Genomic DNA, 26,641 nt, shown 5'->3' on the forward strand with positions numbered 1-26,641 from the left:
TCTCTAATTCTGTGTCAAACTCCTATTTGCATACATGTCCAAGTATTTCATTGCAAAGAAACATTTGTAAGAAATTTTAAAATTCCAGAAGCTGATTACAACCACTCTTCTTCCTCTTCTCTCCTTTTGTATGTATGCAAGTAAGGGCTGCACATATCGTTCTTGGATGCAGCCAGCCTTTTAAAACTTTTCATACGAGTATATAAATCACGCGACTAATCTTACAGCTCGACATTAATGAATGAGCACAAAAAAGTGTTGCCCACACTAAAAAGGGGAATTTGCCATTATTACGATCTTAACTTTGCAAGATAACGGCGAACGGTGTCGTAAATACACGCTTGTTGAAAACGTTAAGACACATGTTACAACTAAGTGCGCACTCAGACTAGGTGTGTATTTCAATGTCACTTTACCTATACCTATTCTTATTTAAAAGATGTACTTCTTAAGTTCTTGCCGAAGTTACAAGAAGACAATGGAAATTATTTACTTTTAGCTTACAAAAACTTAATGAAGTGCTGAGGCTCGCCTACTTGGCAAAGGCTTAATCTAAATCGCATGCGTGGTTTTATTTTTAATTAACGAGTAATTATTCAAGAATTTGTCTTCGTGGTGAGTCGGTGATTATTTACGGACTTTTAATTTAGTTAGAAGCAAGATATATTACTATACATATTTATAAGCTTGATAAATGAATTTTTGGTATAATTATGCAAAATAATATTTCATGGTTTATAATTTTTCTTGTATATGTTTCAATTCAATTCAACTGTAAATCAAGGGAAATACAGTATTCCCTCTATTTGGAGTTAAGAAAGACCTTATTTATTGGGTTAATAGTTTGTTCCAGCAATAAAATAATATCATTCATGAAATTGGAATTGCTTACATTCAAGTGTAAGTCTATACGTAGTTAGCTCCTGATAACATCTAGTAATGCCAATTTGGGATAAGGCTGCGAATTCAGATTTTAAATCAAAGATCATTTATGATTTTAGCTCGAGTTTTTCAAACTTGCTTTTGTTTCAGAGGTAAATTAACAGTAACAGCTTTTGCCATAGCTTCTTCATCTATAATTGGTATGTTAAATCTCTAATAACAAATAATTCGATTAATACAATAAAATGAAGGTTAAGATCTTGAATTTTTACCGCTTACCACTGTTTGAAGTCGCTTGCGAACACAAATGTGAAAAGAAAAAAATAGAAAAATACATTATAAAATATATTTTAATGCAATATATCTATTTTAGTAAAATAACTAACTATAAACTTCAATAAATTCAGAAAGAGTGAGAAAGCATTAAGAATTTGGACATTTTCTTTCAGTATTGCCATTTGGACTGACGTATGGAAGGACTTGGCGCATTTTACGTAAAGATCTTAAATTGGAAGCATACAAAATACAGTTTGTGCAAGAGCTGCCCAAACGACATCGCAATATATTCGAAGCCTTACATGAAATACGCGCCCCTCAGTACCTCATAAATATCGTTGTGAGTTATTTTGAAAATAGAAGGCTGATTTACGACACCACTGAAGGCATCAAGAGCTACCCTACTTCAAGTGGAGTGCCACAAGGTTCAGTGTTAGGCCCCCTCTTATAGAATCTCGTGTATGATGGGGTGCTAAGAATTCCACAACCAAAAAACGTTAAGCTAATCGCATACGCGACGACCTTATATATGTACATATGTACGTAGTGGTAGCAGTAGCTAAACAACTCGATGACCTCCATAATATATGTAATGAATGCATAAATGGTCTGTGGCAATGGTTCTCTTCCATGAGTTTGGCACTGGCTGAGCACAAAACTGAGGTATTGCTCATAAGCACCAGGAAAATAGAAGAAACAAGTAAGGAAGGGCTAAGTTCGGGTGTCACCGAACATTTTATACTCTCGCATGATAAAGTGATAATCGATATTTCATTATCCGTCATTTACATATTTTTCAAATACCGTATTTGTGTATAGATTTATTCCGCTATCATCATTGGTTCTTAATGTACATATATACATATTATACAGAGAAGGCATCAGATGGAAATCAAAATAGCGTTGTATTGGAAGAAGGCGTGGTTGTGAACCGATTTCACCCATATTTCGTTCATGTTATCAGGGTGTTAAGAAAATATTATATAACCACCCATACCCGCCCATTTTCAATTTTTTAAAAAAGCCTGGGTGCAGCTTCCTTCTCCCATTTCTTCCATAAAATTTAGTGTTTCTGACGTTTTTTGTTAGTCGGTTAACGCACTTTTAGTGATTTTCAACATAGCCTTTGTATGGGAGGTGGGCGTGGTTATTATCCGATTTATTCCATTTTTGAACTGTATATGGAAATGCCTGAAGGAAACAACGCTATATAGTTTGGTTGACATAGCTATAGTATTTTCCGAGATATGTACATATGTAAAAAAAACTTAGTAGGGGGTGGGGCCACGCCCACTTTTCCAAAAAAATTACGTCCAAATATGCTCCCTAATACGATCCTTTGTGCCAAATTTTATTTTAATATCTTTATTTATGGCTTAGTTATGACACTTTATAGGTTTTAGGTTTTCGCCATTTTGTGGGCGTGGCAGTGGGCCGATTTTGCCCATTTTCGAACTTAACCTTCTTATGGAACCAAGAAATACGCATACCAAGTTTCATCACGATATCTCAATTTTTACTCAAGTTACAGCTTGGACGGACGGACGGACGGACAGACAGACATCCGGATTTCAACTCTACTCGTCACCCTGATCACTTTGGTATATATTACCCTATATCTGACACTTTTAGTTTTAGTGCTTACAAACAACCGTTATGTGAACAAAACTATAATACTCTCCTTAGCAACTTTGTTGCGAGAGTATAAAAATAACTCTCTCTATAGGAGAGTGCGTGATTACTTCACAGCCACAGTTGAAGTATTTAGGGGTAATATTGGACTCCAAACTGAATTTTGGCAGCACTTGGCGAGCATTGCAAATAAAGCGAATAAGATTCGTAATGCTTTATCAAGAATGATGGCAAACAGACGCTGCGTGCGCTCTAGCCGTCGACTTCTAATAGCAAAAGCGATGAGCTCAGTTATATTATATGCAGCTCCAGAATGGATACAGGCACTAAACATTAAAGCGTATGCCAAATCAATAAATGCGGTGCATAGACTCACAGCAATAAGAATAACAAGTGCTTTCCGAACTTAACGGTGGAAAATTTTACTGCATTTATGTGTCAGTCCTCTGACAAGTGGATAGCTCTTCGCGAAGCGGCAACTTCCATCATGAGTAAATTAAGACAGTTACAGCAGAATAGGCGTCAGTCCCCTTATCTGGTGGTTCCGTGGGAAAGTCTAGAGTTGGGAGTAGGTTAGGTTTAGCGGATTAAAGTTCCTCACTCCGGCTTTCGATGCTCCTTCTATAAAAAAAAACTCGATGTGCTCTTGAAAATTTTCAAGGAGATCCGACGTTTTCTAGCCAAATTTTGTTCAGTGATGAGACCCATTTCTGGCTCAATTGGTATGTAAACAAGCAAAATTGCCACATTTGGAAAAAGATCAGCCTGAAGAGTTTAAGAGCTGCCACTTCATCCAGCAAAACCGAACCATCTGAGACGTAGCCGCGACCAACATTTGAAAGAAATAATCTTCAAAAAACAAATTTTATTAATTTGAAGCTATTGTTTTTTTATTTTTACCAGGTAATGGATCACCCTTTAAAAGAGGTGAATGCAAGAAAATGTAGGGAACGTTACAGATATGAGAAATGAGCGAAAAATTAACTTAAATAATCATTTTTAAATTTATATTTTTTCATCACAAAACAATCGTTATATTTTATTTTTCGTTTACAATCTCCCATTTACGCAATACGCGTATTTATGCACAGCTCGGCTTGAGCGTTTACTCCGTGGACACCCTGAGAAGTAAAACTCACCGCATAACTATTATTCTGTGAGCAATAAAAAAAGACATTAGATATCTTTTGTTGAAAGCAAAAAATAAAAATTAAAGTAAAGTTATAACGATTATTCGAAACATCAAATTTTAAAGGCTTTTGACATATGTATTTGTGTAGTCCTCAAAATAAAAACAAAAATTCTATTACTATGTAATATATATTCGACCCTTCTTTCAAAATGATGTTTTTTATTCAAAACTTATGCAATAACTGTCATTTTTTGTCCCTGGAAAAAGACGAAAACAATTTTTAAATTGTTGACACTTATTCAAAATTATATATGTACATACATATGTATGTATAATATTAGGAATTCTTGAAATCGAAATTCTTTGATTGAAAGGTAAAAAGTATATTCAAACTAGAGGACCCGTCCACGCTTTACTGTGGCTGACACATAAATAATACTACTACTCTACTACTACCATCTACGAGTATATGATTTCTATTTGTTAGATTGTAGCATTTTTGTGAAGCAACTTGTGTTAGTTTACAAAAAAATGGATCATAAAACATTTCGTGTGTTAATAAAGCATTGCTTTTGGAGGGAAAATACTGTTGAATTTGGGCTCTGCACCAGCGAAATCAACCGTTGAAAAGAGATTTGCTAAGTTGGAAAGAGGCAAAATGAGCAATTCTTTGTTTTTGTTAGATTATAAACTTGCATGGACCCGCTTTGCACAAAGCTTTCCTCCCTTACTGCCTGTGGACCACACGCGTTAAATTTGGAGTAAAATAATTCCTCTTTCGCTTTACCATGAAGATTTTCTACTGTCTTGGAATAACTAAATTCATACACTTCATTTTTACCAATTTATTTTATTTTTACAACAATTAATATATTACTGAATATCCTTATATACAACGTTCACAGCTTTCTTGTCATTAGACAATACAAACATGTTTTCTCTAGAGGTTACTCTGGAAAGAGCGACATACCGTTGGCCATGTGAAAAACAGTCAACGGTCAAATCTAAGCCAGTAACATTGAAGGTTTGACCTGCGATTTCTTAATGGTCACTGCAAAAGATGTCTTTACCGGAAACTGTATACGCTTGAATTGGAAGGGTAAATCCGATGGTAACAGAGGATTCGGGGAAGCAATACATCTTCTCCGGTACCACATCCTGTGAGTATTGTGCACTCTATTATGAAAGTTTTTAGTGATTTTACCAGCAAACGCATGCTATGCAAAGTTTAGGTGGATTCAGTTTTCTTGATAAAATAACAGGACTACCTACTTTCAACACCATTTTTGAGGAGGGAGTCCACACGGGTTCAAAGAGTTTAGAAATTCTGTAGGAAAGTTAACAGCTCGTTCCAAATCGAGAACAGTATCGACCGAGTAGTATATTTTCGTCGGCGCATTAATATTTGATAAATTTAGTTACCTTATCTACTTGTTCGTTAGTTCATGACAGATTCACTATTTCTTTAAAAGCAAAAGCATAGCTTTTCAAACCCTGCTTAGTAAATTATTTTGATAAATCTCGTAGGGTTCAGTCTGTGTTTGCAATGTAAGCGGAAAAAATGTAATTATTTACGACTTCACATTAGAAATCTCAAAAATGACAGTATTTCTCCATTATTTCATGGATGTTATTATACATATAAACCTTCCTCTCCTCTTCAATCACTATATCTATTAAAAAAAACCGCATCAAAATCCGTTGCGTTGTTTTAAAGATTTAAGCATACAAGGGGACATGGGACAGAAAAATCGACTTTATGTTATACTATGTAGTGATGATTTGAATCAAAAAGCCTACAGGCAAGCGTGCGAATACGATACATTTTGTCGCTAATCTATATAACATTTCATATTTTAAACTGAACTGCCTATAGATTTGTTTGATTAAATTATTTCGAATGGTGAAAAAAATGGTAAAAATGGTGAAAAATGAAAATGGTAAAAACAAATATTAAATTTTTGATATGCACCTATAGGAGCCATAATGCTAACTAATTTTACCGTTTCTACAATTCCTTTTCCTTTTGCCACATTTCACTCTCCCACTGTGATTTATTAATTCGTTGATTAATTGTACAATTCTACAATAAATCGACAATTAATTACTGCGCGGCTTGTCATGAGTGTCATTTTTGCCGCTCACATTTGCAAATACATACATGTAGGTATGTATGCAAAAGAGTCATTTATCTATTTGCTAACAATAAACAAGTGGTAATGCCACATTTACCGTTATGTATTCCACTCATAATTCATCACGCAAAGCAGGGACGCAGGTGTTCGACCACCTCACCACCTTACAACAACCGCTCAATACATTGTTGTTTAAGATAAATTTTTATTTTATTACACGAACATTGCTTTGATTTGTAACAATAAACACCGATTTTGTATGGATAACCACCCCGCGTGCTGTGTTAGCTTGCTCTTGTAAAAAATACCGGCCACTTTTCCTGGTGTGTATAATCAGCTACTTTTCTTTGTGTATTTTAATATTAGGCATTAAAGTGATTTGTGCACATCCATTGAAACGAAAACCAACCCCTGATCAGCGAATATTATCTCTTACAGCTACCCACTTATGGTGCGTTCTTGCCGTTGTGATGACTGCAACCGATACTTGTGTGGGTCAGCTGTGTGAGCGCTGGTAGGGGTGTTGGTGTTGTTGGAGATGCACTGACTTCGTCTGGTGGAGTTGGCATTTGCATAACACTTTGTTTGCTTTTTACACTCAACTTGTCGCTTTATCATAATCTGCTGTAAGACTTTTCTTAAACAAACCATAAAAAATCCTTTATTTGCATTGCATTAGAGGAATTAAAGGGCTTCCTCGAAATACCAACTATAGATTTGAATTTTTAATATAAAATACAATGAATGTACAACATAATTCAATTCCCACTTTTATTTTTTGCATTATTTCAATAAAGTTTTGTAGTACAATTTAAGGTAAACAGTAAGCGTTTGAAAATTCTATATTTCTATCCAACGGACGGTGCTTATAAGCAACATTTCATAACGCCAAAACCAGCAGAGATAGAAGTTTGAAACTGATATCAGTATCAAGTACGGTTTTAAAATCACTGTCTTGTAATTACATGTATGTTTGTTTGTTGGAATATCCCTATTCCTTCATGCAAAAATAGCATTATGCAACACTGCATGTTCGAATATCCTTTCAAGATTTCAACATTGTTTTTACCACACTTGGCACCATTACTGAAATGAACATACATAGTAGTAACTGGGAAATCCCCTTATTCGATAACTCTTACCTACACATTTTGTTCGCATGATATTTACATAAAATATTGCTTAATTAAAGTTTTTAAAGTTTATTAGCTCGCAATATTTTATCAATTATTCGTGCTATCGATTAGATTTGAACATTTCTGACCTCAATAAGTGAAAAAATAAAATTTTTGCCCCTACTACAGTTAACAAAATGTCCAAATTTTCAAAGATTCGTAAAAGGCAGCCCATTTCTTTGGAAGTAAAATTACAAATCTTGGACTGTCTGGCAAGAGGTGAAGGTTCAACATCTGTAGGCAAGGCTTGTGGCTTAAACGAAGCTACTATCAGAACCATTAAGAAAAATGAGAATGAAAGAAGAAATCTGTCATCAGTTCATCAGAACATAGTTCTAAAACATCGTCATACATTAGAGATGAAGTGTTAGTAAAAATGGAAAAATGTGTAGTGTTTTGGATTGAGGATTTATTGCAAAAGAGAATACCTGTAGATGGAAATATTATAAAGCAGAAATCACTACGAATTTATAAGCAACTGCAGATATCAGAGCCATCAACAAGTCGTCAAGATAAGAGAAAGGAATATTCTGCTAGTGATGGATAGCTAACAGGATTTTTTAAAAGCAACGCATTTCATAATTTAAAAATTAAGGGAGAAATCGTATCAGCAGATGAAAAGGCAGCTAAAACCTTTCCAGCAGAACTAGCCAAAATTACTGAAGATGGGGGTTACGCCCCCATGTTTGTTCTGGAAAAAAATGCCTTCCAGAACTTTTAGAGCAAAATCCGAAAAAATTGCTAGTGGTTTTTAGAGTGTAGCAACGCTTCTGGTGACAATATTTTAAAGCCTCTTTTAATAAACCGTTCATTAAGGCCACGTGCTATGAGAGGAAAAAACATTCTAGAGTTGCCGGTCCATTGGAGGGCGAATAAAAAGGAATGGATGACAGCAGGTCTAGTTACGGAATGGTTTGAAGAATGCTTTGTTCCTGAAGTTAAAATATATATGTAACAGCAATGTCTTGATTTTAAAGTGCCAAGTCATCCCGTTTTAGAGCATCCAAATGTTCATGTAATATTTTGCCACAATACCACTTCCTTGATTCAACTATTAGATCAGGGTATGATTGCTACGTTTAAGCTTTATTATATTCAACAAGCATTCCAACATATTTAAGATGCAGTAGAGAAGGACTATGGGAAAAATATTCTATTTGGGAATAATATTCTATTTTGGATTGCATTACATATGCTTTAATGACCAAAGAAAAGTTAAGGGTATCAACATGAAATTTCTGGTGGAAAGCACTTTGGCCAGAATGTGTAAAGAGTGGTACCTCAGTGCCCCAAGCATCGATGGAGACTTCTAAAATTATAGCTTTGGCACACGAAATCGGAGGAGAAGGATTTGAGGACCTTCAAATTGAAGAAGTCGACGAACTAATGATAGATAAACCTCTAGATGATGATTGTCTGTTTGAATTAATAACAGACGACGGCAAAACAGAGAACAATAATAGCGAAAACGATGAGGAGACCGAAATATGTCAACTAACTGCTAGTTTAATTGATGACGGTCTAACATTTGGTAAAATTATGGTGAATCATTTCTGAAATAATGATCTTAATATGGAACGTGCCCTGAAATTCGAATGAGATATTAATAATTGTACTGCTAGGTATAAAGAACTTAAAATAGCAACAGTTCAACTTCCTATAAAAGATTTTTTAATAAAAAAGTCGACGGCGTTAGACCTATCGATGAATATCTCCAGTGTTGATACCGACTTTAGTCCAGTTCGTCGCAAACAATTGCGCTTGTTATCAAGTAGCGACGTATAATTGTAGCTATGTAAATATTTTTTCTTTATTCCTATTCTAATTTTTCTGTTCTGAATTCTGGGCTAACAGATTTCTTTTGTTTTTTTGCTTGCTCTACCAGTTTTTCACCTGTATGAATTATGTATTTTAAGTTTTAATGCTCAAAAAAATACCATATGAGCATACGAGTACTATACAATTTTTATGCATATCTGAAATTTTATAGTTTTCATCATTTTTTAACACGGTTTTTCGAAATAAATATAGTTCTTTATTTCATCTTACATGGAACGTATCCCCCTTCTACTATAGGAAACGCCTCTTTTTTTACACGGATTTCTGAGGGATGTATCTACCGTGTAAAAAAAGAGTTGGGTGTACATGTAATATTCCTTGCAGAGAATCATTATAATAGTCAACGATTTTTGACTAAAATCAAAAACATCTAAGAAGCTGAAATACGTAAAAATGTGGACTTTAATTTGTTAAGCCAATCATATAAACTAAAGTCAGCCGGATGTTCGAAATTCCAGATAACTCACATATTGGCCGATATGTCTTATACAAAGTCAACCCGAAGATCGAAAATCTTTATGTTAATTATATGAGCCCTAAGGAAAGTATTAGTCCGATTCAACCCATTTTTGACATACACACTAAGGTGGAGCGGTAATGTATGGAGAAACATTTTTTTTCTGTTTTTTAATGGCATAGCTATGAAAAGTTGCCTTTTAATATATAAAACAAACATGTAAAATATCAAACAGCTGGCTTAATGTTTTGAGGTGCCCCAGCACAGTCAAACATTTAAATAAAACCAAAAAATGGCATTGTAAGCATTTATTACGAAAAATATTCTATTACATTACTTAAAATACTATTTAAACATCAAACTGTTTCTTTTTTTTTTTGTAAAATGAGGCATTCGTTGACGTGATATCAGTCTTGCTCTAATGAAGCTATCTCGTTTATTTTCCCCACAAACTGGACTCGATGTTTCTGTTACCAACTTGATGCAGCGCTCCACAGCTAGGGTGTGGCATAAAAAATCTGTAATATCCTTACATGTACCAAGAACGGTTGACAATGTCTTTCAAAGTTTCATCAAACATATTTAAAGTTAGAGGTGGATCAGTTATATCAGAGTCTTGCCACATAATAATCTCAGTGTAATCATAGGCATCGAATTTGAATGTAGGTACTTTAAACGTTCGAAATCTTCGAGCTTTCTCTAATCTTGCTTTTACAATTCTTCGATATGCAACACCTCTTAAAATCTCTCTGTCATCACCAAGCATGGCAATGAGATGATTTTCTGGGTGACCAAAGTATCCATTTCGTTGGATTACCTTGTCAACGATTGCTTTCATATCGGAATTCAAATAACGACTTAGATTAATGGTTTGTCATATGTTTTTGGCTGCGTTAATGTATGAAGAATTACATTTTATTGTAAACCACATTGGTCCATAAACTTTCATAACGTACTTGGCTAATACAACTAGCTTTTCTTCTGGGTCAGTTTTAGTGGAATACAATTTTAGAATTCGATTAGCTGTTGTTAGCCATCTAGAATGGTTAGGGGCTCCAGCTTCCATATAAGCTAAACAGGAGAAAATATACCAGTGCTGATAGCGGTCATTATGTCGTATAAATACTTTTGGTGGGTATTAAACTCTTCCCTAGTTATTTGAGGTAATAATGTAGTTATAACGGTAAATTCGACTATTGGCATTGTTTGACAAGTTTATAATTGAGATCCGATGGCGCCTTAAAAGCATTTAGGTCCGATAGTTTTTCCGTCTAAATGTAATAAAAGATGACGTAGTGGTAACTCATTTGAATACAATTGACAGATAAACCACTGTTAATGACCTGTTGAATTCCTCCTCCATCAGAGGAATAACACCACCTTTAAAATTCTGTATCCACTACAGTTCCAACGCACCCAACAAAGGATTTACCGACTTAGATTTCAAATATAATAATATAGTGTCTTTTAGATTTTTAGCAGTCCCCGTCTTACAGGTGACATGACCAAAATAGTTGTTTCCTGGTTCCGATGTTTTTCTTTTCCTTCACAGTTGAAACTATATCGACACCGCCTATCATCATTTTTCTGGTTGATCTTTGGTCGAGTAAGAAGCTTACTTCCTCCTTGGCAACACGACACCCTTTTAAACATCAATAATTCCTGATATCTTTGCACTTGCAGCTGCAGATATTAAATAATGTATGGGACTCTGTTATAAATGTTCTAACATTTTCTTGGTATTTAATGTTGGTTTGACGGCCTTGATATGGTTTCATTAAGCTCCTGTATATGTCGCGGTAGGAACGAATCAATTGTAAAATTTTTTTTACACTTACAGTTGGCAGTGAAGATTTTCGCCATATTTTTATAACTTCATCCGCTAATCTTTCAGATATTTCAAGAACTGTTGGCTCCATTGTTGTTTTATCGGGCTTCAATTCATGCTTTATGAACAGATAACATTTCATCAGATTATTATACGTAAGTAAGTGAGAAACAGGTAATTTCTCCGGCAAACCAGAGACAGGACATCTAGTCGTTTGTCGTGCTTTAACTTGAGATATATTTCTACAATCAAGACAAGTAATAAGTACTAATTACAGTTATAAGCCAAGCTAAAAGCATCAAATATACATGAAAATACGATTTACAGTAAATATTCCGATCCCAAAATTTGATATTGATAAATGAAAGGCGAACAAGTGAACTGCTGTAAGCGCGCGACTAAAGAGTATAGGTATTAGGTTTTTTACTTTTTTTAAATCAAGCCACTTTATTCGACTTCAAACTTAAGACTGTACAGAATTGACAGATCGCAGTCAGTTGCTTACTTAAATCTACCGTTATTTGGATATTGTCGGCCTGGTATTGTGGAAAGTGAGTGCCTGGGAAAATTAGCATAACATATAGAATGGGAGAAGTTTTGGAGTGTGAAATTAGGAATGTGAAATTAAAGTGCGGAACGTAGCTATGTTATTATAATATGGTTAGATAGTTATACATATCTATGTTTTAAGAGCATTAATTTCTATCTTACTCTAACATAGCATCGCTTAGAACATCAAATAACGTTTATAAAATGTTTGCGAATTTATGAGTAGTTGGCATAAATTTTCAAAATTTCAAGTCGGTGGGGGCACCTCTAAACATAGTATGAGATTACTGGATTTTTCTTGTGTTTAATATTTACCTAAAACAGCAACTTTCTACAGGTATACAGAAACAGAAATCAAAGATTAATAAAAATCGCTCCACCCTAATACACACCTAACATTGTTAGAGAAGGATTATCCCTTAATTTCAGTTATACATACATACATATATATCACTTTTTCGATCAAAAGTCAACTATAGGTAACGGGGTCTAAATATTCGGTACCTAGGGCCAGTTTTGATTGGATTTAAACAATTTTTGGTCATAAGGTAGCACATATTAAAGGTATTATTCGTGCAAAGATTTATCCCGTTATATTAATTGATTCTTGATTTGTGTACTGAAAACTGAAAGAATTATGTAAGTGGAATTCAAAATTGTGCTATATGGGAAGTAGACGTACTTGTTGGCCGATTTCGTCCATTTTACAACGTGACACAGAAATATGAAAAAAATGTCACGCACATTTTGCCGAAATCGGTTGCTCGATTGCTCGGGTCTCGAGATATGGGATTTCAACAAAAATAATGCTCCCTCATACCATCTCGGTGGTAAAATTAATCGTCTCTCGCGTATTTAATTATTGATTTATCGCGCTTTTAGTAGTTTTTAGCAGTACCATTATATGGGGGAGTGCGGGGTTATCCTCCGATTTCATCCATTTTCACACTGTTCTATAAGGTTTGCACTCAGTAAATGTGATATGTACATTAAACTTGTTAGAGCACGGGCCATGCCCACTTTTTCAAAAAAATTTTTCCACAGGTGCCTCTTGCTACCGCGATCCTCTGTAACAAACTGCAGCTTTATATCTTAATTTAGTGGTTAGTTATGGCACTTTATTTGTTTTCGGTTAATGGCGATGTGGGTGCGACAGTGGCCCGCTTATGCTCATCTACGAACTGCTCTTTTTGTACTAAGCAATCCATATACCAAGTTTCATCGAAATATCTCAATTTTTACTCAAGCTACAGCGTGCATGGACGGACAGACAGACAGACAGCCACCCGGATTTCAACTTTTCTCGTCAACCTGTTAATCCATATGCATATAACCCTATATCTATCTCGTTCAGTTATAGGTGATACGTATAACCGTTAGGTGAACAAACCTATAATAGATACTTGGTAGCAACTGGTTGCAAGAGTATAAAAAACGTTGACCTGCTTTGCACCGAAGCTATAATACCTTTCACAAATATAAAAGATTCCTTTCAAGGCCTTGATTTCGATAGGTCAGTTTGTATGGCTATAGCTGCTTTGGTGATCCATTCTGAAAATTTTTTTGACGGATTTCACTATTGTTTTAGACAATAACCCAAGTCACTATGGTGGTCCGATATCGTCAGCTTCTTGGAGAAAAAAGGACGTGTTCAAATTATAAGATATATTGCAATCTTAATATACCCTGTTCAGGGTATAAAAGTATATCAGCAAAGCACAACTCACGAAGATTTAGAAAAAGTCTGATGACTGGCATAAGTTTTCAGTTTGAGTCATTTATAGTATATCTGTCGACAGCCTAAATTTTATTCCTGCTTTTAATGATTTGAAGAGATCGAAATTTTTTTATACTAATGGACATACTTATGCACATACTTATGATTTTTTAATGCGGAATCAATGGTCTTATATTACACATATGTATGTACATATTCTAGCAATTTTTATTAAACAAAGCACATACATACGTTCTCAGTTTTCAAAATTTATGTGTTCAGAAATAAAAGCGTGCATCCATATACATAATTACATATAAACCTAGTGTTTACAATTAGCCGATACAAATGTACATAGTAAATATCTTTCCGCAACAGCTTCTCAATACAGCTGGCGGCATTGGCTCCAATAACAATAACCACTTGTAACCTTAGCAATAAAACTTCTGTTGGAAGTATAGTATAATTGCGCCCATAATTCACAGCGAAACAATGCACCGATAGTGAGACGAGTACCAATTACCTTCTAATAAAATCATTTGTTAAATACGCGCGTGACTCAATGCAGTGGAAAGCAATTGTACTAAACATTTACTTGCTTATATACATATATTCGAGTTACTTTTGAATCCTGTTATACGTGCCAATGTTTGCTTCCATGTAGAGATGTACCCCGTAGGAAAAATCTCGATCTAGCCACAAACATTTCTTCTTCTGCGTAGTATTTTTTTTTGAATTCGGCATAAATACTATACATAGAGAAATTGGTCATAACCAGACACCCACCGTAGCATTGTTTTTCCCGGAGCTGTCCATGTATGGGGCGTGTCAAAAACCAGTGTTTAAAATTCTTTTTTTTTTGAGTCAGAAGCTGCAACTCAGAGCTATATTGAACTAATAAATGCGAGCCAATGCAAGTTATGAGTGAATTAATGACAATTAACCCATTAGGTTCGGTTGAACCACCGCGAACCAGGCAGCGTCAGTCAATTTGTGACCATTTAAAGTATTGTTCTTAAAAAAACTATTTCAAAACAATACAAAAATTAATAATATTAGAGATGATAATAACGAAATAAGCAGTGCCTTATTATTTAACTTAAAGTTAAAGGGGTAGCCGTAGACCGCATTCATTCTTCATATTTTCGGTGTATACTGGAAAAACTCAAATGAGAAAATATAAATAATAGGTTACAATTATATGGATATATGCAAAAGTGCGGCATATTTTGATATATTTTCATCCAAATAAAACATTACCAAAATTTTGAGATTATACTCTGTGTCTGTCATTGCGAGAAAAATACATACGAGTATAAGGGACAGCATCTTTTATGTCGGTATACAAATATTTAACAACTTTAAAAGACTTTATTTAACAACTTTTAAAACGTTTTCTGAACATTAATTATTTCATTATAATTACCTCACTACACAAAATATTTATTTGTTTTTATTGGCCACAGCCAATTGACACCACTCTTTGTGTTTTTAACTTCATAATTTGAGGAGCTTGATGACTAGTACATATCACCGCAGATATTCAGAGAGGCCATATTCAAGTATTCCTGGGGTTGATTGCATTTTGTATGGAAGCAAATTTACGTCATCCTTCAAAGTGCACTGCAAGTGATTCACTGAGGCAAAATATTTAGATGAGATCGAAATGACTCTTACGGATTGAGGGCAACAATCCTTCAGCTTTAATGAATTCCTCCGAGCATATTGTTGATTGATGAGCTATCCTGCGCCCAAAAAATATTCTATATCAAACGTCTAACAAATTGGTTGCCTAGAGACTATTATTTTTTTCGAAATCATGGTGATTTCCCGCTCTCGATTTGGTGCCTAGTGTTGACACTGAGCTGCACCATTAGCTTCTTTTAGCTTCCCTGGCATTGTACGAATATTATAACAAATGACAGTTTTATATGGTCGTTTATGTATTGTTTCGTTAAAGGCAATTATTCCTATTCAGCTAACCAAAGCAGAACAGTTTTGCCATTGAACATATTTCTTCGATAAAATTTTGTTATCCTTGACAGTTGAATGAAAAAATACATACAATTTAATTTCAGTTTTGGACCTCAAAGCCGGGGAAATGGGCAATTTATCACCCGATTTTATTCATTCTAATAAATTCACAAATATACAAAGCTATTAACAAAACTAACATATTGACCGATATATGCGGTATAAAGTCAGCCGGAAATTCGAAAATCTTTATAACTAATAAGTATATGAAGGCTGGGGATGGTACCATATTGATTTGATTCAACTAATTTTTTACACATAGTCATACTATTATGAAGAAAGGATTCCCTCCAAATTTCAATTATATATTTTCTTTAAAAAGTCAACTATGGGCACTGGGGTACAAATATTCGGTCCATAGGAGCTTGCACAGTTTTGGCTCGATTAAGACTACCTTAAGTAAAAAGGTGAGAAACTTCAAATGCACTATTCGTGTAAAGTTTTATCATGTTATATTTATTGCTACTTGTTTTGTATACTGGAAAATGAAAGAAGCAAATGAAATTTAAAATTGTGTTATGTGGGAAGTAGGCGTGGTTGTAGCCCGATTTCACTAATTTTTTACACTGTAAGAGAAGAATTTCATATACCGAATTTAGTTTACCGTTATATGAGGAGTGGGTGGGATTATCATCCGATTTTTATAGTGTCGATAGAAAGGCTAGGGGGATTTGTCCTGAGCAAATTTGGTTAGTGTAGCTTTGGTGGTTTAGGAAATATGAACAATTAACCAATTGCCTTGCCCGTGCTAATTTGGTGCTTACTCATGGGATTTTATAGGTTATCGATTAATGGCATTTTGTGGGCCTGACAGTGGTCCAATAACGCCCCTCTACGAACTCGTCCTCCGTTTTTGACGATAAACAAAGTTTCATCAGGAGATCTCAATTTCTGCTCAAGTAATTGCTTGCACAAACGGAAGGATCACAAATGGACAGTCATACAAACTCCTCAACTTGATCAGTTATATATTGTATATAACCCCATATCTATCTCGATTAGTTTTAGGTGATAAATATAATGGTTAGGGGGAAATTATTATACTCTGTAACAACATGTGGCAAGAGTATTAATTTGCGATAATAATGCAAGCTGGTGCTAATTTAATTTTTTAAGTGTGTTAAATGGAAAAATAATCACCAGTAAGAGCAATTTAGTTAGTAACATAAACAAAATAACACAAAAGCACTACAACAAACCGCATTCATCGAAAATATTATTGCTGTATTCCAGCGAATACGGGTAGCAAGTGGCAGCAGTGTAGCCACCGGCCACACCAAACTACTCCCCGGCGTTTAAACCCGGCAAACTAAGCGCGTCCGCAACACTTAACTTACAGCAACACACACTCAGTTGCCTCGGTGAGCGCCAGTTAGTCAGTTGGCTGAGTTAAGTTATTACAATGAGTTATTGCATTAATTTGAGCCACTGCCGTGGAATGTAGAAAACGCTGCTCTGGAATCCGAACACACACAAACACATACATATATAGACATTAACAAAAAGCTGGTACAAAGCACAGGGTGTGAGTAAAAGGTGTGAGGCTCACGCATATGCTTTTGTGCACAGCAAGGCAATTATTTCACATACATGTACGTATGTATAGGTGAACTTGCATGTGCGCAAAAATCTTCTAAATATTACTTGCTGTTTTTTTTTTTGCGGCGTTGCGTTATTAAATTAAAATAAAAGCTATTGCCATATACCATATATTTCATACGTATGTGAGTGCGTGGGGCGGTGTGTACAGCATATGTATGTACATAGGTGTGCAGCGGGAAGCGCAGGCATCATAATTTCTGGCGAATACCCCCTGGGGCATTGACGACGGCGAAAGTGTCATACGAACTCATACACATATGTATGTATGTATGTTTATATGTATGTATAACTACACACATGATGCACATCTTATATTTCGGGGCAAGAATGGCGCTTGAAAGGTAAATCACAAATATTTACAACTTTCATTTAATTTGCGAAATGTGTGGCAGTGCTGGTCTTGCCACGTTTAGTAGTTTGCTTAAATAATATGCAGCATTGGCAAGTGCTCTAAATCAGCTCAAATGTGGCGGCATTGCGAAACTGTCGCGGAAAGGGATGAGAATTTTCTTACACGCAGTTGTTGTTGCTGACTTAACCTTAGGTACCGAGCGTTGCTGTTGCCGTTGTTTACTTGTACAGTTGCATGTTGCATATGAGAATTGATGACGACATTATGCTCGCGTCACCATTAAGTCATTTGACATTTTTAATATGTTGCACAGCTAGTAATAACAAAACTCCCACCCTCTCGTCTTGTGTTTCGTACGCTTGTGGTGTAAGTTGTAAGATGCGGTTAACAAGCGGTCGGAGGCCATTCGTTACACTTTTGCTATTATTAATTTTTATTATTTCGACTTACAAATGAATAAATCAATTTATACAAAAGTAAATATGTATTATGCCTATATTTGTGGCATTTGGCGGTAATATGTGGGAGGGAGTACATAAGAGAGCAAATATGTGTACTTTCTTCTCAGTATAGCTTGTTGTTAGAGTGTTTTTATTTATATTATATTTTGCGAGAAATAGCGGGTTAGGTTTATGGGGCTAAGAGAAGTATTGACCTGATTCAGCCCAATTTTGACCTTCAGACATACTTTTATCAGGAAATGATTCTCTCTGATGTTCAATTATATATCTCTCCGATATTTTCAGTAACAAATTAACTAATGGCTCTGTGGTTCTCAAATTCAGTACCTAGTGCTTGGACCAGCTTTTGTCCGAATTGGACATTTTTTAGTCATGATGTGGCACACTTTAAAGACACTATTCGATCAAAGTTTATTCCCGCTACAATTGTTGGTGCATTATTTGTATACTGGAATGTGAAAGGAACAGATGGAAAAAAACTGTGTTACAAGCGGTGGCTGTGGTCCGATTTGATCCATTTTCGGACTATATTTTGTGAAAGTTTGGTTAAATACGGTGAAATATGTCCCGAGATATGAATTTTCACCTAAAAGTGGGCGGTGTCACGCCCATAGTCCAATTTTGACAGCCGCTCCTATGAAACCCTTCCGCGCGCCATGTATATATGGATGTAAAACCTAACGTCTCTGCCGCATGTACATAGAGAGAAAAAGTGCCCGGAAATTGGAAATAAAACGCAAAATATTTAATTATTTTATAATATTTATTTTATCGCCTTCAAAGTTATTGTCATTAATTGTAAATCACTTATTAGAAGGATTTCTCCAATCCTCGAAACACAAAGCGGAATAAGCGCTTCTTGGGATGGCTTTCAGCCCCTTCAGCATATGTTGTTTTATCTCATCCATCGACTGAAAACGGGTTCCACGGAGCGACAATTTAAGTTTTTGGAACTAGAGAAAAATCACACGGAGCCAAATCTGGTGAATACTGATCGATGGTATTCAATGCGTTTTTGGCTTTAAATTCGGTCACAATCGTACTCTTTTTGAAAAAAATTCAGTTATCGGGACGAGTCGAGCAAGAACGTGTTTCATACCCAAAATTTCCAAAAATCAAATATTTTCATCAGCTGAAGAGGTCGAAGGTCGTTCTTTAACAAGGCATTCTACCATCTCTCGAGCGCCATTGCAGGCTTTGTACCAATCATAGGCTTGTGTTCTTGATAAAACTAAATTACTGTAAGCCTCTTTCAACATTTAACTACAACGGTTACATGCACGAAATTTAGTTAGAAATAAAAAAAAATGGGGACAAATTCTTTGTTCGATATTTTTATTCATTGTAAAAATCACAACGCACTACTGAGGTGTACCGACTTAAGCAGATGCTGTAAAAAAACTGATTGACAGATCGCACTCATATTTGGCAACGAAATTAAGTACCACTTTAGCAAAATATATTTTTTGGAAATATCATTTTCCCGATGAATTTAATTATATTGTACATAGTTATTGATTTGTCGCACTTTTAGTAGTTAAAAAAATCTGCCTTAGTTAGTTCATTAATATATCTTAATTTTTACTCAAGTTATCGCTTGCATGGACGGACGGTCATATTGAACATACATATGTATATGATCTGTGTGATCTCTGACTAAGCTCATTTAGTCTTTGTGGTTTAACAGTTATATGCAATTTTAATAAGATTCGACAAAGGGTAATTTCAAAACCCATGCTTCAGGCCGCGATGTGGCTCCTGATGGTCTGTCTTTAGACCTAAACTTTAAAGAGTATTCAGAGATATTTTTGTTTGTTGTATTTAATTTCATTTTTCATTTAAACTAACTTAAAAGTTCTCAAATCTACAAATTTGATGTATCCAATATGTTGAACCCAGACCAAATAGAGTTATAATATTATATGACAAATGAGTTTATGTGGAACCAATATTTACACATTTGATGATCATGAGCGTTTCGGAACGAAAGATGCTGTTGAATGGCTCGTAATAGGAATCAGAATAAGGAATTAAAACTCCAATAAGATCATAAAATCCTCTTTTTGTAAATATGTTTAGGTTCAGTTTTATTTCAAAACAGTTAATTTTTTGCTTTCTGCTTTGTCGAATTTTTTCTATAAATTCATCTGAAGCGATCATAAACCGTCGAACTGAGTAGCATGCGCCTCAGACGTTGCAAGTACAGTAGTTTATTTGCCCCAATAAATCACCACACCCATTCAATGAGCCGCTCGACTCGCGCGCTTCAATATTGAATGTATTAAAACGCCTGAGTATTCAAGTTCGATGAAAACTTAAAACACTATAACAATGTACTTCTTAAAACACAACCAAAAAAATTCACAGCACTTTTCGTATATCGGTAAGTTGGGGCTAATATGTGAGTTAGCAACGCTGTACAGTGGTTTAATGATCATTTTTTTTACATTTTATTAATAATATTTAATTACATATGAATACATACACTAATTTGCCAGTTTTTTTGTTTCTATTATATCTGTGTATTCTAGCTTTACCGGTTGCACTTCCCATAACATTCTTATCTCTTCTAAGATTGTAGAATGTTAAGATTTTTAACTTTATATCATTTTGAATAAAAGCGCTAAGAAAAATTAATTTTCCATTGAGTTTTTAACTCAAATCTAAGCTATGATTTTTTGAATAAAAGAGCTTTTTATAACTTACATCATTTGTTTTTATTTTAGTCCATATTTTTAAAATAATTAATTTTTAAAATGTGATTTGCTCCCTTAAGTTTTTTAACTCTACCCATAGTTTTTACGTATTATTATTCAAGAAAACTATATGTTTTAATCATGTCAAACTGATCTTTAAAATCATCTACAAAATCAAGCATTTTAAAATATTTACATTTAACCACATAAAATATATTTTAACTACTTCAATTGCAAATCGTCCTAGCTGTTTTGTTTGCAGAGTACAGATATATTAAAAAATCGTTTGAAAATAAATTATTTTTAATGCAAATTTCGGTTTTCTGCAAGTTCTTCCAAAAATCCGAAAATTTAACACATTTACAAAAAGTAACGTTCCTACTTAAATTCCATCCTTTGACAAAAAATTTTATTAAAAAAAGTGATTTGAGCGCCCTAATGTGTTTCCTTAGACTTGCTTATAAAACAATAATTTTTGCCATTTAACTAGCACGCCTCACACCACTGTGCGTTTGTTATGATGTCGCAAAGACAGTTGTTACGCTGTTGCCACTACTATTTCGACGCTACTGCTGCTCCACATCGCGCCGCTTCGTATTTGTGACCCATTGTGTGCAGATTTGCTTGACGATTTATGATTGCTGCAATGCCAATGCCGTTTGCTTACGAACTGCTTGCCGTTTGATTACTGTTGTTGCTGCCAGCTACTGGTTGTTCTTCGATCAGCAGTTATGCTAAGAAGGTGCGATAGGTGCGCGCATATATTCACTTGGATCTCCATTCAATATATTAGGTAGTTGAGGCTTGTTTGTCGTTTTTTCGTGCACTTTGTTTGTCGGTTAGTCTGTCATTGTAAACATGAGCGATGATTTTGACGCTGATGCTACAAATGATGAAGAATATTCGCTTTGATCACGGTGTGTCGCTGTGTTGTTGGCCGTTGATGTTTGTTGTATTGACACGAATGTCAGAATACTAAGAAAATGAGTAGTTCGACAGCTTTGACTACGCAGTTTTGGGTTCGCCTCCGACTTCGTTCTTGTGAAGTTATGTTAAACATGTGAACAATATGTCCAGTAGCGCAAAGACATCTTCAGACGCGCCGGCAGGCTTTGGAATTGTTGCGTGCTCTTGGATTAGGCTTTTATTGACTGATCAGCGCGGGTGATATGTAAACTTGGCACCGAAATAAATATAAATAAGTTGAAATTTTCGTGTACCACCTTTTTTACCGTACTTGTCCCTCTGTTTAGTATTCTGTGAGCATTTTCTTAAGATCTCGGTAAAATTTGTGCAAAATGTTGCCGCATACGCGTAATTACATTAATTAATATTAATAATTTATCAACCAGTTTGCCAACACTTCTCGCCATATTTAGTTTAACTGTTTAATTTCCTTTGGAAATGCTTGTTGCAAGTATGTGTTTGCTGGAGAAAATAGTCACATGAACCCTCGGCCACAAAAACTACCAAGTCAATCGGTCGGCTAAATATTATGTGTGCTTATGTGTAATTATGTTCGGTTCATTGTTGGAGTGATCCATCAGCGATCAATTTGCACGAATTGCAGCTGTCGTTAACTGGCATTCGCCATAATTTATGTTCAACTCGACGATTGCCGTTTGTTGTTGAGAATTATTTGTTAGCGCGTTCACATGGCCAGTTTTAGCGATATATTTATGTACATAGAAAAGTGCATAACTGTAGGAATTTCGTAAAACAACTTAACTAGACATTGTATATTTTTCGTCTTGAAATGATGGTTTTTGTTCTGCCTTCTTTTATTAAAAGCATAATATTGGATCCAAAAACACGAAATTATAAGTATTTTTTTTACCTGCCTTATGAACGTTTTACATCCGATTTTTTAGTGTTCAAAACTTTTCCCATAACTCACATATTCAAAGTAGGTGATCATAACTTGAAAGCTAATGCACTGACTGAATTTGTTTACACTATTTCTTTGCACACCGTCAGAGAGTTACTTTCTGTTTTGTTAATAACTTTCAATTTACAATAACTATTTAGCTGATTTTTTCAAAATGTCGCATTTTTCTCATCGAAGTGTTCCAAAATAATTAAAAATTTAAGTTTCCAAATACCTCCCGGTTTTAACTGGGAAAAACTATTCACTAACGATTGAACCAAATACAGTTCAAATTCGGATAATCCAGCGACAAGTTATAAGAGGCACAGGGAAAATACTTTTTCTGAGACAGTTTTGACTAATTGCCCCATTGCCGTAGTTTTTTTTATTTCTTTTTGTGTAAATTTTATACAGCGTTCTTCGAATGTCATACCATTTATTAGTGTATACTATTCAGCTAGATAATATAATATAAAGGCGTTGTAAGAGCTGTATCGTTACCCTTCAATTTGCAATCGGCTTAATTTCGACTTTTTAAATATCGAATTATATACATTGTACATACTTGTGCTCACATAATTAAGCCACACAGTCGTTAATGTGTACAAATTCATAAATGTTGAATTTTATTGATAAATAGAAAAAAAAAGTTTCACAAATGTAAAGCAAATTACTTAACATTTTATATATTCATAGTTTTTTAAAGCTAAATTTTAATGTAAAATCAAAAATCTGTTTTCTTCTTCATTGGTATGTATTTTTCGTGCTCATATATGTATGTACATATGTAATTAAGCCACCTGCAAAAATAAACTGTCAGATAAAAGAATTCGATGTTTTGATCAAAAAACTTGCCTTATTTAAACTAATATTTTATTAGGAACCTTTTTTGCAAAATTACTTTCCTGGTAAATCCTCGGCGTAATTTCCCTTTAAATGTTCTACTAAAATGTCTTTGTACATACTGTCAGTCATTTTGCCCTCTACTTCTACAAGTGGTCCTACTCCGCATGAAGTAAAACACCCCCATACCATGACTAATGATCCACCATATTTGACAGTTTTTTTGTATTCCGTGGGTTCAGTTCTTGTAGAGGTGGTCGCCTGACATAGGGTCTACCATCATTTCCAAAGACATTAAATTTGGGTTCATCACTCCATTCCACAAAATTATTGAATTTTGAGTCCTTTTGTTGGTGCTCCCTAGCAAACGCAAGCCTTCGCTTGATCAATTCGCTCATTTAAGGAATATCTGCCTGTCGTCGTTAAGAGTTGTCTTTCTGTGTTTTTTACGGGGCAGATTTTCTAAAGACTTACGTTTTTTTTTAATATTGTAAAGCATTCCTAACCTTTCCCCTAGAAAATGTTAAATATTCCACTATTCTCGCAATATTTTTGAATTTTGGTATTTCCTTATGCCTCTTCTCTCACATGGAACTGAACTCGTGTTCTTATCCATTGTTTAGAAAACTTTCAAAAAACGCTTTTAAATTAAATGGAACCAATAAACTTTTCACTTTTTTAATAATTTTTTTTTTTACACAGATGGTGATTGCTGAGATTTCGTTACCCTGGCTTAATTATATGAGCACACCCAACTAGATCACCTGCGAATTTATTTTAATTTTTTCGCCAACCACGATACTTATTTTTCTGAATATGATCTAAGTAAATTCCAAACATATGACGGAACTTTTTTCCATACCGTTAAACAAAATCAAAGCTAATTCGATAAATTTATTTTTTGAAACGTAATTTTGCTATGCAGTGGCTTAATTATGTGAGCACAAGTGTATACATATGAATATAATAGACATACTATACAAAGATTTAAGAAAAATCGAAGAAACTTATTAACCGATGTAAAAAACAGATTTTGGTAGTTTTTAGAAATTCACAATAATATTTTAGTGTTGTAGAGGAGCAAAGCACTATTTAGCCAGATTCGATTACTAACAGTTGTCTCAGTTTGATTATTCTTTTTTAAGCTATTTTTTATATTTCATTCCAAAAGTACTGTGCCGTCTTGGCGACCGAGAATGAATCAAGCCTATTTTGAATACTCTGTTCGGATAAAAAAAGACAGATCCAGAATAAATGGTAGTCAGAAGGCAAGGTTTATGCTATAAGGCGAGTGAGGCAAAACTTCCCAGCTTCTGTTTTCCAAATAGTTTTTAACCGATCTGTCACTGACGATGAAGTTGAGATTTGTCAATGATGGAAATTGCTTCGTATCTAGTTTCTAATTCCGGGGTCTCTCGGGAATCGCTCCCTTCATTTATAAGTTGCTGTCGGCAGCGTTCCCCATTGATGATAGCGAGCCCTTCTGATCCTACCAAACACAGAACATTACCTTTGGGTCATGGATATTCGGCTTTCCGTTGCTTTGGCTGATTGGCCATGTTTCAAATATGTTTTTTTGAATTAAGGGCTATTGTAATGGTTAAATTTTTCATCATCAGTCACAATCCGATGCAAACACGACTTTTTTTTTAGCTTCAATTCATATGACATTCGCTCGCCTGAAGTAAATTCACTATACATTTCCACCAAAACATGATGATTTTCTCCTGAGATTTTCTTTCAATTAAAGAAATGAAGAAAAAATCCCAGCAATAACACGTTTTCATCAATAAAATTCGACATACATACGTATGTATTTAACTAAAAAATATTGTTTTTTATGTTTCCAATGAATGACATATGTATATTGAAAAAGGCGCACAAGGACAGTATATTTCCAAGGCATGTTTGGAATATTGGAACAATGGAATAATAATCAAGTTACGCCATCTCTTGGCAAACCGCATGAATAAAACAAAAAATCTTGTATATTTAACTTTTTACTTTTAAAATATATTTATATGCTTTTATGACTGAAGTTCTCAAATAATACAGTTATAAATCTTAATAAGACTATTCAGAAAAAAGAAATACGATCGGAACTACTAACGATTTGTAAGTCTAAAATCCGCAAGAATAGATAACATATGTATGCACATTTTTTTTTAGATTTGTTCCAAAAGATTTGACTATTATCATCAGTATCTTTTTCATGTTTTGATTCATCTTTGATGTTTTCATTAAATTATCATTGAACATTGACATTCATTTCAACAAGCCTTAATAATATTTTATTTTTATTTATCTTCTCAATGTCTATTTTTATTTACTTTTTTAATTCGCATTTACATTTAGTTTTTATATTCATATTTATGTACATATGTACATATATTAAATAATCACTTCTAAAAGAGTTTGGTCATTTTAAGTTCGTATGTACCATAATCATAACCTAATTTTGTGTTAGTTTAATTTTAAAATTAAAATTTATATTATACATTCTCTTACTCTTGGTGGGAAAGGCCGTTGGCCCCTCAAAGCCTCATGCAAACCGGAAGCAGCCTCCGAAAGTACGACTAAAGCTTGTGACGGCAAATGGCTGCTACCAAATGCGTTGCTTTCCATACTAGGCGCCTAAAGGCGTCGGCAAACGCACGCACCGAACAAAAATAGCAATACAAATACAATATACAAAACACACTATTTCACTTATTTTTTGCACTCTGATTAGCGTAATTAGTATTTAGAGTAATTAAAGAATTAGATTTTGTAGAATAATAATTAATTGTCGGCGTTCATAAATTCAAATTGAAAATGATCGAAATGGTAAACAAACATTTTGGTAATTTATTGTTACACAACGAATTATGTATTTGAATATTGGTAATTGACATAAACACATATAAAAACTTAATTAAAATTTCACTAATATTTTAATTTATTTATTTTTCTTTGATTTCTAAAAATATTGCATTTAGTTTTATTAGTTTTATAAATTATTTTTTTGATTTTTTGTTTATTTTTTATTGGCACAATCATAGAATTCGCGTACTATGTTAATTGGAAGCGCTCACGAACGAACTGTCGCCGTAGGTGTCTGCTGGTTGACGTTTAGTTTGGCGACGTGCATGAATTTAATTACTTCTGAACAACTGCTGCTGCTA

General features: G+C 34.4%; 1 protein-coding gene across 1 annotated transcript in view; it reads right to left on the minus strand.

The window, feature by feature from the left end:
• LOC126762804 (protein Teyrha-meyrha) overlaps window positions 1–26,314 on the minus strand; it is a 30,078-nt gene extending 3,764 nt beyond the window's left edge. Inside the window, exon 1 of the mRNA XM_050479849.1 lies at window positions 25,986–26,314. Within this exon, the coding sequence (XP_050335806.1) occupies window positions 25,986–26,102 (117 nt within the window). The 5' untranslated portion in view covers window positions 26,103–26,314. The remainder of the gene's footprint in view (window positions 1–25,985) is intronic.
• Between the last annotated feature and the right edge of the window lie 327 nt (window positions 26,315–26,641).

Source organism: Bactrocera neohumeralis, chromosome 6 (genome assembly GCF_024586455.1).
Source record: "Bactrocera neohumeralis isolate Rockhampton chromosome 6, APGP_CSIRO_Bneo_wtdbg2-racon-allhic-juicebox.fasta_v2, whole genome shotgun sequence".
NCBI lineage: Eukaryota > Metazoa > Arthropoda > Insecta > Diptera > Tephritidae > Bactrocera > Bactrocera neohumeralis.